Below are 13,991 nucleotides of genomic sequence, written 5' to 3' on the forward strand. Positions count from 1 at the left end.
TGCTAAATGGCATATATATTAACGTCAGCTCCAGGTAACACAGAGACAAATACAAAACTGGGTCAATATGTAGTTACAATGATGGCTAAATCCCACTCGAAAATGTGTATGTTTGTGTGTGAGCCAAGCATCTGTATGTGTAGCCCATCATCCCTCACCTGTACCGCCCTCTCCCCTCCCCCTCTTTTATCCCCCTCTCCCCTCCCCCTCTGCCCACTCACCCTGCCAGAGAAGAGTCCAGCATTGGTAAACAACAGTGTTCGGGAAGCTACTCTGAAAATATAGTTTACCAAGCTACCAATTACTTCACACTGCAATGAGTTAAACTACACTAAAGCTACCCTTAAGAAAAATATAGTTCACTTAACTTCTCTTGGGTAGGGGGCAGCATTCGGAATTTTGGATGAAAAGCATGCCCAAATTAAACTGCCAACTACTCATCCCCAGAAGATAAGATATGCATATTATTGGTAGATTTGGATAGAAAACACTCTGAAGTTTCTAAAACTGTTTGAATCATGTCAGTGAGTATAACAGAACTTATTTAGCAGGCGAAACCCCGAGGACAAACCATTCAGATCTTTTTTTTTGAGGTCACTGTCTTTTACATTTACATTTACATTTTAGTCATTTAGCAGACGCTCTTATCCAGAGCGACTTACAGTAGAGTGCATACATTTTATTACATTTTTACATACTGAGACAAGGATATCCCTACCGGCCAAACCCTCCCTAACCCGGACGACGCTATGCCAATTGTGCGTCGCCCCACGGACCTCCCGGTTGCGGCCGGCTGCGACAGAGCCTGGGCGCGAACCCAGCCCAGCCTGGGCGCGAACCCAGAGACTCTGGTGGCGCAGCTAGCACTGCGATGCAGTGCCCTTAGACCACTGCGCCACCCGGGAGGTCAATGAGTTTTCATTGGGAAACCAGATTTCTAAGGGACCTTCTTGCAGTTCCTACCGCTTCCACTGGATGTCAACAGTCTTTAGAAATTGGTTGAGGTTATTCCTTTGTGTAATGAAGAAGTACGGCCATCTTGAAGGAGGGTCACTTGAAGTGTCCTGTTTGTTAGAAGCGTGTGACCAGAAAGCTAGCTACAGTTGGTTTTAATCCACTATTGAACACAGATCATCCCGTCTTCAATTTTATTGATTATTTACGTAAAAAAATACCTAAAGTTGTATTACAAAAGTAGTTTGACATTTTTTGGCGAAGTTTACACGTAACCTTTGAGATATTTTGTAGTCAAGTTTCACAATTTGGAACCAGTGTTTTTCTGGATCAAATGTGCCAAATAAATGGACATTTTGGATATATATCGACGGAATTAATCGAACAAAAGGACCATTTGTGATGTTTATGGGACATATTGGAGTGCCAACAACAGAAGCTCGTCAAAGGTAAGGCATGAATTATATTTTTTATTTCTGTGTTTTGTGTCGCGCCTGCAGGGTTGAAATATGCTTCTCTCTCTCTGTTTACAATGGTGCTATCCTCAGATAATAGCTTTCTCCTCAGTTTGCTTTCGCCGAAAAGCCTATTTGAATTCTGTTGGCTGGACATGTTGGCTGGATTCACAACCAGTGTAGCTTTAATTTGGTATCTTTCATGTGTGATTTAATGAGTTTGATTTTTATAGTACATTTTATAGTAATTAATTTGAATTTGGCGCTCTGCATTTTCTCTGGCTTTTTGCCAAGTGAGACAGTAGCGTCCCGCCTAAACTCAGATTTTTGGATATAAATATGAACTTTACCGAACAAAACATACATGTATTGTGTAACGTGAAGTCCTATGAGTGTCATCTGATAAATATCAAAGGTTAGTGATTAATTTTATCTCTTTTTGTTATTCCTCTCTTTGGCTGGAAAAATGTCTGTCTTTTTCTGTGACTTGGCTCTAACCTAACATAATCGTTTGGTGTGCTTTCGTCGTAAAACCTTTTTGAAATTGGACACTTTGGCTGGATTTACAACAAGTGTATCTTTAAAATGGTGTAAAATACTTGTATGTTTGAGGAATTTAAATTATGGGATTTCTGTTGTTTTGAATTTGGCGCCCTGCAGTTTCACTGGCTGTTGACAAGGTGGGACGCTACCGTCACACATACCCTAGTGAGGTTAACTAAAGTTACTTTGAAAAAGTACTTCACTACATCCACACTACTAGATGAAAAAATCTGAAATGCCATAGACTACACTTTGGGGTGATATGCAACCAGAAGGTGTAAATTTGCCTATTTAACACAAAAATTATGTTTCAAGTGAGATTTACGCAGGTCTGATGCTTTGTAAAAGAAATGAAATGATTGCATACAGCACATATATTTTATTTTTGCAAAAGAACTAGTGTGTAATTCCAGTAGTTATCTACATCCCTACATAGCAAAACAAGTAATTAACTACTGAAAACACTACCAAGATTTGAATTTAGTTAAACTACCACCAACCTACTGCAAAATGTAGTTAAATCACTAGTTGAACTACATGTAGTTCACTACTCCGGGGCGGGCAGTGAAGGAGCACTGATTATTAACCCTCACCTAATCTTGCGCTGATTAGAGGGAGAAAAGAGAGAGAGACAGACAAATCCAGACAGACTACCATGATACACAGCAAACACATTAGCACAGATAAAATACTCACACTAATGAGCTCATATTCTCTCATACATTACGCCAGGGTATTATTACAGTTTGTCAGGAATTTTCAATGTCAAGAGTTATTTTTGTTGGTGAAGGTTTGCCATTTTCTCTTATGCATGCTAACCATTCTTTTTTATACCACAGTCCAACATTTTTCAAGAATGTTAAATGTTCCAAAAAGTGAACTGAGAGAACAAAGTATGGCATTCGGCAATTTTCACCAGCAAGGTCTCTTTATGCTCCACGTTTATCATTAGCATCACTTGACATTAGTGGAGTGAGTGAGATGCCTTGTACTGACTGTATTGCACACCTGTCCAGCAGGGGGCAGGAGTGGGAGCAATGTTTACAGTAGCAGTGGTACAGTACAGAAATGGTTTTGGTTCCAAAACTTTTGTTGCCACATGGCCAAACTAAGGCCTTTTTTGGAGTTTTGTTGTGACCCAGAAAGTTGTGTAGCTAATATCTTCTTTCTATCCAGAACCCAGTCTTGAGCCACAACTTCCAATGAGTTAACCACAAAACAGACCCACCATTTAGGGAAACACATTACGAGGTCCCAACTCAGTCATCGGGTATGGGCGTATTACAGTTTCCATGGTAGATATACACTGGCCCCTCACAGCGGTAATAGAGCTGGAACACGTCCCCGTATCCATGCTCCCTCCACCAGGTACACAGCTGGCGGTTCCAGCCACAGGCCAACTGGTGGAACAGCCCTGGGTGTTCCATGCCGATCATGCTGAAGAAGTCCTGGTCCCCCAGGTGGCCCCTGAAGTGGTACTGGTCAGCCAGCTGGGCCACGTTTCTGGGCTCCAGGAGTTGGTTGTAGAGGGCCGAGGTCCGCATGGCCCCTAGGTCCAGCAGCATCACTCCACTGTTGAAGCCCGGCAAGCCGTCGGGAGGAGGCTCCCCCACACGGGACTGAGGGTTCTCCTTACGGTACTGCCAGAAGGTGTGTCTGGAGGGGAAAGAGTTAAGGGGAAGTTCAGAGAAAGAACCAAGAGGTTGTTCCATAAAGCAGGATGTTCACAACAATGCAGATAGAGAAGTAGTGTAAAGATGTGATTACCTAGTTGTGGATTAGTTGGGATAAAAGAAACAGAGATCATTAGTGCCTAATGATGTCAAATTGACACCAAAAAGTATGACACAATCGCACCTGCACTTTAAGTCAACTAAAATATTCAAATTTATAGACCTCAGTCTCCTCAAAGATATCGTTTTGAGTGAGAAGAACAAAGACTGTTTTCTAATGCTACACACCACCATACTGCTATATGCTGAAAGCCTAGACAAAGAATCCTATCATGCATTTCTCCATGACCCATCCGAAGAGGGGGAAACACCGCCCTGCACCATCGGGCCTCTTCCAGAGTGGACAGCACAATCCTCACCCCACCCCCCCCATGATAACAGGACAAGATCCCAATCAGAAGAAACCAACCAAAAAAGGTCAGTAAGACAGCTATGCAGAATTGGCACGAAGAATAGAGCACCCTGCTGCAGCCGAGCTAAACCAGGGAAGGCATCTATTCTTTGTTATTATCAGAAATATAATTATTAGAAATAAAATCTCTTACCATTATGAGTTCAGTTTTAGATAAGCTACCCAGGAAAGGGTTCAAGTTAGCTCATATGAATTTTTGTAGCCTCAGAAACAAAGTTCATGAGATGAGTAATTTGCTAATATTAGAAAATATTAATACATTCACCATTTCTGAGACTTACTTAGACAACACATTTGATATGGCAGTAAGAATACAAGGATATACTGTAACATCTATTGAAAAGACAGGAATTTCTACAGGGGAAGTGTTGCTATGTACACTACCGGTCAAAAGTTTTTCTTTATTTGTACTATTTACTACACTGTAGAATAATATCGAAGACATCAAAACTATTAAATAACACATATGGAATCATATAGTAACCAAAAAAGTGTTAAACAAATCAAAATATATTTTATATTTGAGATTCTTCAAATAACCACACTTTGCCTTGATGAGAGCTTTGCACACTCTTGGCCTTCTTTCAACCAGCTTCATTAGATAGTCACCTGGAATGCATTTCAATTAAAAGGTGTGCCTTCTTAATGCGTTTGAGCCAATCAGTTGTGTTGTGACAAGGTGGGGGGGTATACAGAGGATAGCCCTATTTGGTAAAAGACCAAGTCCATATTATGGCAAGAACAGCTCAAATAAGCAAAGAGAAACGACAGTCCATCATTACTTTAAGACATGAAGTGAATCCGGAAAATGTCAAGAACTTTGAAAGTTTCTTCAAGTGCAGTCGCAAAAACCATGAAGCGCTATGATGAAACTGGCTCTCATGAGGACCGCCAAAGGAATGGAACACCCAGAGTTACCTCTGCTGCAGAGGATGAGTTCAGTGGAGTTACCAGCCTCAGAAATTGCAGCCCAAATAAATGCTTCACAGAGTTCAAGTAACAGACGCCTCTCAACATCAACTGTGAATCAGACCATGGTCGAATTTCTGCAAAGAAATCACTACTAAAGGACACCAAAAAGAAGACCAGCTTGCTTGGGCCAAGAAACACGAGCAATGGACATTAGACCGGTGGAAATTTGGCCTTTGGTCTGGAGTCCAAATTGGAGATTTTTGGTTCTAACCGCCGTGTCTTTGTGAGACACGGTGTTGGTGAATTGATGATCTCCGCATGTGTATTTCCCACCGTAAAGCATGGAGGAGGAGGTGTTATGGTGTGGGTGTGCTTTGCTAATGACACTGTCTGTGAGTTATTTAGAATTCAAGGCATACTTAACCAGCATGGCTACCACAGCTTCTGCAGCGATACGCCATCCCATCTGGTTTGGGCTTAGTGGGACTATCATTTGTTTTTCAACAGGACAATGACCCAACACACCTCCAGGCTGTGTAAGGGATATTTTACTAAGAAAGAGATTGATGGAGTGCTGCATCAGATGACCTGGCTTCCCCAATCCCCCGACCTCAACCAAACGGAAATGGTTTGGGATGAGTCAGTACGCAGAGTGAAGGAAAAGCAGACAACAAGTGCTCAGCATATGTGGGACCTACCAGGTGAAGCTGGTTGAGAGAATGCCAAGAGTTTGCAAAACTGTCATCAAGGCAAAGGATGGCTATTTGAAGATTCTCTAATATAAAATAGATTTGATTTGTTAAACACTTTTTTGGTTACTAATTCATAGTTTTGATGTCTTCACTATTATTCTACAATGTAGAAAATAGTGAAAATAAATAAAAACCCTTGAATGAGTAGGTGTTCTAAAACCTTTGACCGGTAGTGTAAATATGTATATATATACACAGTACCAGTCAAAAGTTTGGACACACCAACTCATTGTAACGGTCGTCGGATGAAGAAGGATCGGACCAAAGCGCAACGTGGTAAGTGTTCATGATATTTATTTAAACTGAACACTGAGAACAAAATAACAAAATGGAACAACACAAAACAGTTCTGTCTGGTGCAGACACAAAACAGAAAACAACTACCCACCAAAACACAGGTGGGAAAAAGCTGCCTAAGTATGATTCTCAATCAGAGACAACGATAGACAGCTGCCTCTGATTGAGAACCACACCCGGCCAAACACAAAGAAATACAAAACACAGAAAATGAACATAGAATGCCCACCCAAATCACACCCTGACCAAACCAAAATAGAGACATAAAAAGCTCTCTACGGTCAGGGCGTGACACTCATTCCAGAGTTTTTCTTTATTTTTACTATTTTCTACATTGTATAATAATATTGAAGACATCAAAACTATGAAATAACACATATGGAATCATTTAGTAACCAAAAAAGTGTTCAACAAATCAAAATATATTTGAGATTTGAGATTTTTCAAAGTAACCACCTTTTGCCTTGATGACAGCTTTGCTTTGTTGAAGCACCTTTGGCAGCGATTACAGCCTCAAATCTTCTTGGGTATGACGCTACAAGCTTGGCACACCTGTATTTGGGGAGTTTCTCCCATTCTTCTATGCAGATTCTCTCAAGCTCTGTCAGGTTGGATGGGGAGCGTTGCTGCACAGCTATTTTCGGGTTGAAGTCCGGGCTCTGGCTTGGTCACTCAAGAACATTCAGAGACTTGCCCCGAAGCCACTCCTGCATTGTCTTGACTGTGTGCTTAGGGTCATTGTCCTGTTGGAAGGTGAACCATCGCCCCAGTCTGAGGTCCTGAGCGCTCTGGAGAAGGTTTTCATCAAGGATCTCTCTGTACTTTGCTCCTTTCATCTTTCCCTTAATCCTGATTTGTCTCCCAATCCCTGCCACTGAAAAACATCCCCACAGCATGATGCTGCGGTTTCCTCCAGACGTGATGCTTGGCATTCAGCCCAAAGAGTTCAATCTTGGTTTCATCAGACCAGAGAATTTTGTTTCTCATAGTCAGACTCTTTAGGTGCCTTTTGGTAAACTTCAAGCGGGCTGTCATGTGCCTTTTTACTGAGGAGTAGCTTCCGTCTGGTCACTCTACCATAAAGGTCACCTCCCTGACCAAGGCCCTTCTCCCCGAATTTCTCAGTTTGGTCGGGCGGCCAGCTCTAGGAAGAGTCTTGTTGGCTTCAAACTTCTTCCATTTACTAATGATGGAGGCCACTGTATTCTTGGGGACCTTCAATGCTGCAGAAATGTTTTGGTACCCTTTCCCAAATCTGTACCGAACCAATCCTGTCTCGGAGCTCTATGGACAATTCTTTCAACCTCATAGCTTGGTTTTTGCTCTGACATGCACTGTCAACTGTGGGACCTTATTTTGCCAGATGTGTGTCTTTCCAAATCATGTCCAATCAATTGAATTTACCACAGGTGGACTCCAATGAAGTCGCAGAAACATCTCAAGGATGATCAATGGAAACAGGATGCACCTGAGCTCAATTTCGAGTGTCATAGCAAAGGGTCTGAATACTTATGAAAATAAGGTATTTCTGTTTTTAATTTTTAATAAATGTGTAGGAATTTCTAAAAACCTGTTTTCACTTTGTCATTGGGTATTGTGTGTTTAGATTGCTTCTTACTGTGACTAACGCCTTTAACAGTACCCAGATTATCACTTAACCAACTAGTGTACACCAATAGTGTTGGATCTGTTACTTCCACTTGTATTGATCATATCTTCACAAATGCTCTACAGTTTTGCTCATAAGCAATATCAGTTCCCATTGGCTATAGTGACCATAACATTGTGGCATTAACAAGGAAAGCCAAAGTACAAAAAGGCAGGGCCTAAAGTTATTTATAAGAGATCATACAAAATATTTCTCAGCTCTCTTTTGCTGAAGATGTAAACAATGTATATGTTGGTCTATTGTGTATAAGGAGGAAAATCCAGATGCAGTACTTGGACTATTTGTCAAATTATTGTTGCCAATTGTTGATAAACATGCACCTGTGAGAACTGGTGCATGAACTGTGAGAACTGTTAGCGCCCCCTGGATCGATGATGAATTTAATAATTGTGTGGTTCAAAGAAATTTAGCAAAAAAGGTGGCAAACAAGTCAGGCTGCTCAGTTGATTGGTTGACATACTGTCAATTGAAAAATGTTGTGACTAAACTTAACAAAACAAAGAAGAAATTATATTACCAAAACAAGATAAATGACAAAACTATGGGGAAAAAATGTAAATGATATTATGAGCAGAAAACAACTAAATTCCTCTCCATCGTGCATTGAAGTTGATGGGTCATTTATAACAAAACAGTATAGCCAATCATTTCAATGACTCTTTCATCTTTTATTTAACTAGGCAAGTCCATTAGGAACAAATTCTTATTTCCAATGACGGCCTACACCGGCCAAACCCGGACAACCCTGGGCCAATTGTCCGCCGCCCTACGGGACTCTCAATCACGGCCGGTTTTGATACAGCCTGGATTCGAACCAGGGTGTCTGTAGTGACGCCTCTTGCACTGAGATGCAGTGACTTAGACCACTGATAAGCCACCAGGTATAGACAACCTAGATGGGAAACTTTAACCAAAGCCTAAAGGAGTGTGTGTGTCCACAGGTGTGGAAGGAAGCTAAAGTAATTCCATTACCTAAAAATAGTAAAGCCCTCTTTGCTGGCTCTAACAGCCGCCCAATCAGTTTGCTGCCTGTTTTTAGTAAACTGATGGAGAAAATAGTGTTGAACAAATACGATGCATTTTTCAAAGAATAAGTTAACTACTGATTTTCAGCATGGATATGGGAAGGGAAGGGCACTCAACTCGTACTGCACTGACACAGATGACTGATTGACAACAACAAAAAAGGATTACAGCCTTTGATGTTATTGATCATTATTTTATTTTTTAACTCACTTGTTATGGCTTTACATCACTTGCCATCACATGGTTGGAGAGTTACTTATCCAGTAGAACTCAGAGAGTATTCTTCAATGAAAGCTTCTCTAACATCAGATATATACAGTGCGGTATCCCTCAGGGCAGTTGCCTTGGGGCATTACTTTTCTGTATTTTTACAAATGATTTGCCACTTGTCTTAACCTGTTTGGCGTGCAAGCCCGACGTCGGTACATTTATGACAACAGCCACTTCAAGTGCAGGGCGCGAAATTCAAAAGATATTTTTTTTAAATATTTAACTTTCACACATTAACAAGTCCAATACAGCATATGAAAGGTACACATATCGTGAATCCAGCCAACATGTCCGATTTTTAAAATGTTTTACAGGGAAGACAAAATATGTAAATCTATTAGCTAACCACGTTAGCAAAAGACTCCACTTTTATTACTCCATCAGTTTTTGACTCCATCAGTAGCTATCACAAATTCGGCCAAATAAAGATATAAATAGCCACTAACCAAGAAACAACCTCATCAGATGACAGTCTGATAACATATTTATTGTATAGCATATGTTTTTTTTCGAAAAATGTGCATATTTCAGATATAAATCATAGTTTACATTGCAGCTACATTCAGAAATTGCACCGAAAGCAGCCATAATATTTACAGACACCAACGTCAAATACCTAATTACTCATCATAAAACATTTCTGAAAAATACATAGTGTACAGCAAATGAAAGACAGGCATCTTGTGATGCCAGACAATATTTCCGATTTATTAAGTGTTTTACAGCGAAAACAAAATGTAGCATTATATTAGCTTAGCACAATAGCCAGAAACACTTGGGCGCCGGCGACTACGACAGATATATGAAATAACATCATAAATTGGGTCTTACTTTTGCTGATCTTTCATCAGAATGTTGAACAAGGTGTCCTTTGTCCAGATGAGTCGTTGTTTGGATTCAGAATGGCAACTTTCTCTCTCCATTTAGCAAGCGCGCTAGCCGGGTTGCACGGATCTCTCCATGTAAACAAACGGAAGAGAACGGAACACGGCAAAACTCCCGAAAAAATTTCAATAATCTGATGAAACTATATTGAAAAAACATACTTTACGATGATATGGTGACATGTATCAAATAAAATCAAAGCCGGAAATAATAGTCGCATATAACGTCAGCAAAACAAAAGGCAACCCCACTGTCCAAATTGCGTTCTTCAGAGTACCGGAAATTGGGTACACGTCATTCCAAGAGGATTTATTCCATCCCAGATCGAGATAATCACCTCATTTCTTCTCTCACAGCCTTCTTGACACCCAGAGGAAGGTGTATGACGTGTATGTATACTAATAGGTCTTGTGCCCATGTATAGGCATGAAGAAGAACAGAGCATCGATTTCAGACGTTCCACTTCCTGGTCAGGAAAAGTGCTGCAGAATTAGTTCTGTTTCACTCAGAGAAATAATTCAAACGGTTTTAGAAACTAGAGAGTGTTTTCTATCCAATAGTAATAATAATATGCATATTGTACGAGCAAGAATTGAGTACGAGGCCGTTTGAAATGGACACATTTTATCAGGCTACTCAATACTGCCCCTTGCAGCCATAAGAAGTTAAAAGAAGATAAAATGACTATGTATGCTGATGACTGCACACTCTACACATCAGCACCTACATCCAATGAGCTTACTGAGACTCTTAGCAAGGAGTTACAGTCAGTGTCTGAATGGGTAATTAACAATAAACTGGTCTTAAATACATCTAAAACCAAAAGCATTGTATTTGGTTCAAAGCATTCTCTTAGACCTAAACCTCAACTGGAGTTGTGCATAAAGAGTGTGACCATTGAACAAGTTGAAGAAGCTGAACTCTGAGGAGTAGCATTGGATGGTCAGTTATCATGGTCAAGTCATATTGACAAAGTTGTTGTGAAGATGGGAATAGGTACAGTATGCCTGTTATAAAAAGATGCTCAGAATTTTTTGATGCAGAGATCAAAGATCAACTGTACTAGTTGTTCAGGCTCTGAGCTTGTCCCATCTTGATTACTGACAGGTAATATGGTCAGGTGCAGCAAAAAAAGACCTAGCAAAGCTCCAGCTGCCGCAAAACAAAGAAGCACACCTTGCCCTCAACAGCACTCACAGAACTGACATCAACAACATGCATGATAGTCTTTCATGGTTGAGGGTAGAGGAGAAATGTACTTCTTATTTTCTAGTCTTAAGAAACATTTGTGTATTGAAAATACTTAACTACTTGTATAATCTATACTGAACAAAAATAGAAATGCAACAATTTCAATGATTTTACTGAGTTACAGTTCATATAAGGATATCAGTCAATTGAAATAAATAAATTAGGCCGTAATCTATGGATTTTACATGACTGGGAATACAGATATGCATCTACTGGTCACAGAAAACCAGTCAGTATCGGGTGTAACCACCATTTGCCTCATGCAGAGTGACACGGGAACTGGAAACCGCTGTCGTACAAGTCGATCCAGAGCCTCAGTATCTCGTCACGATTTGTGCATTCAAATTGCCATTGATAAAATGCTATTGTGTTTGTTGATCGTAGCTTATGCCTGCCCCCCATACCATAACCCCACCGAGACCATGGGGCACTCTGTTCACAGCGTTGACGTCAGCAAACCGCTCACCCACACGACGCCATACACGTGGTCTGTGGTTTTGAGGCTGGTTGGACATACTGCCAAATTCTCTAAAACGGCGTTGAAGGCGGCTTATGGTAGACAAATTAACATTCAATTCTCTGGCAACAGCTCTGGTGGACATTCTTGCAGTCAGCATGCCAACTGCACGCTCCCTCAAAACTTGAGACATCTGTGGCATTGTGTTGTGTGACAAAACTGCACATTTTAGAGTGGCCTTTTATTGTCCTTAGCACAAGGTGCACCTGTGTAATGATCTTGCTGTTTAATCAGCTTCTTGGTATGCCACACCTGTCAAGGTGGATGGATTATCCTGGCAAAGGAGAAATGCTCACTTACAGTACAGGGATGTAAACAAATTTGTGCACAAAATGTTATCGAAATAAGCTTTTCGTGTGTATGGAAAATTTCGGGGATCTTTTATTTCAGCTCATGAAACCAACACCTTAAATGTTGCGTTTATATTTTTGTTTAGTGTATACGCATACACTTCAAACAGACATACATACCCAACAAGACACACCACTATGGGTTTTTTCACGGTACCCAAACAAAAAACAGATGTGACCCGTTTCAAGAAGCTAGGCGTATGTCGCAAGTTAGTGATGTGCGGGTTGACTCATAACCCGCAGTCCCTGCGGTTAAATCCGCGGTGCGGACGGGATTAGGGTCATTAAATATTGGGTGGCTGAAGGGCGCGTGGGTGGCGGGCAGGTTAAATAAATAGAAACAATACCTTAAATAGTCCATAAATGTGTAATTATTGTGCAATTTATATAGTCTATATTGAGGTTTTTCTTTCATTACTTTAGGCTATCTGGTATTAGTGCATAAACCTAAGCTTCAGTGCTTAACTGTACATGTACCTAATTGCCTACACAGCCAATCGCCAAATAATGCTTTTGGGAACGGGCCGAAAAAGATATCAATCCACGGAGGCAAAATGGACATTGTCGAAGTTTAATTCAATAAGACAAAAGCTGCAAAAGGAGAGTTGAAAATAAAGAGAAAGGGGGGCCAGAAAAGTAATGTGTCACATCCTGACCATAGAGAGCCCTTGTTTCTCTATGGTGTAGGACACAGGTGTCAAACTCATTCCACGGGGGGCCGAGTGTCTGCGGGTTTTCGCTCCTCCCTTGTACTTGATTGATGAATTAACATCACTAATTAGTTAGGAACTCCCCACACCTGGTTGTCTAGGGCTTTATTGAAAGGAAAAACCAAAAACCTGCAGACACTAGGCCCTCCGTGGAATGAGTTTGACACCCCTGGTGTAGGAGGTAAGGGCGTGACTAGGGGGTATTCTGGTTTAATATTTCTATGTTGTGTTCTAGTTTATGTTTCCTATGTTGGTGTTTTGTATGATTCCCAATTAGAGGCAGCTGGTATTCGTTGTCTCTAATTGGGGATCATATTTAAGTAGATATTTTTCCCACCTGTGTTTGTGGGATATAATTTTGTGTTTGTGCATGTGCACCACGTAGTTGTTTGTTTATTTGATTTATTGTTTTGGCTTATGTTTCACTTTTGGAATAAATATGTGGAACTCAATATCCCCTGCGCCTTGGTCCCGTTCTTACGACAACCGTGACAGAATATCCCACCAACAAAGGACCAAGCAGCGTGAAAATGAGGTAAGGAACTTTTGGACTTGGGAGGACACGAGACCCTTCTTTGGCGGGAGTCTCCAAGGAGCATGGAAGGACAGCAACGACACCGGGGACCACGGCCACAGAAACCCCAATATTTTTTTTGGGGGGGGGGGGGGGGCACATGGAGCTGGCGGTCGAGCAGCGGAGAGTGCCAGAGCCTGTTTGGGAGTCGGAGGAGGAATTTGATGAAAGATTCCGGAGAGAGGTGGTAGCGATGAGAATGCTGCCGTACAGGCGTGCTGAAGAGCGTGACACCAGTCCGGTGCCACCTGTGCCGGATCCACGCATCAGGCCTCCAGTGCGCCTCCCCAGTCTGGTACGTCCTGTGCCCGCTCCCCGCACTCTCCCTGAAGTGCGTGTCACCAGTCCGGTGCAACCTGTACCGGCCCCACGCATCAGGCCTCCAGTGCGCCTTCCCAGTCCGGTACGTCCTGTGCTTCCTCCTCGCACTCGCCCTGAAGTGCGTGTCACCAGTCCGGTGCCACCTGTACTGGCTCCACGCACTCGGCCTCCAGTGCTCAATCACAGTCCAGAGCTTCCTGCGACGGTCCCCGGTCCGGAGCTTCTGGCGACAGTTCACGGTCCGGAACCTCCAGCGACGGTCCGGAACCTCCTGCGACGGTCCACGGTCCGGAACCTCCTTCGACGGTCCACGGTCCGGAACCTCCTTCGACGGTCCACGGTCCGGAACCTCCTTCGACG

General features: G+C 41.9%; 1 protein-coding gene across 2 annotated transcripts in view; it reads right to left on the reverse strand.

The window, feature by feature from the left end:
- Nucleotides 1-2,075: 2,075 nt before the first annotated feature.
- The window catches only part of LOC120053746 (xyloside xylosyltransferase 1-like), a 105,340-nt gene continuing 93,424 nt past the window's right edge, over nt 2,076-13,991 (reverse strand). For both annotated transcript variants that reach the window (XM_039000966.1, XM_039000965.1), the window contains one exon: nt 2,076-3,608. In XM_039000966.1, the coding sequence (XP_038856894.1) occupies nt 3,212-3,608 (397 nt within the window). In that variant the 3' untranslated portion in view covers nt 2,076-3,211. The remainder of the gene's footprint in view (nt 3,609-13,991) is intronic.

The sequence above is a fragment of the Salvelinus namaycush genome, chromosome 9 (genome assembly GCF_016432855.1).
Source record: "Salvelinus namaycush isolate Seneca chromosome 9, SaNama_1.0, whole genome shotgun sequence".
Taxonomy (NCBI): Eukaryota; Metazoa; Chordata; class Actinopteri; order Salmoniformes; family Salmonidae; genus Salvelinus; species Salvelinus namaycush.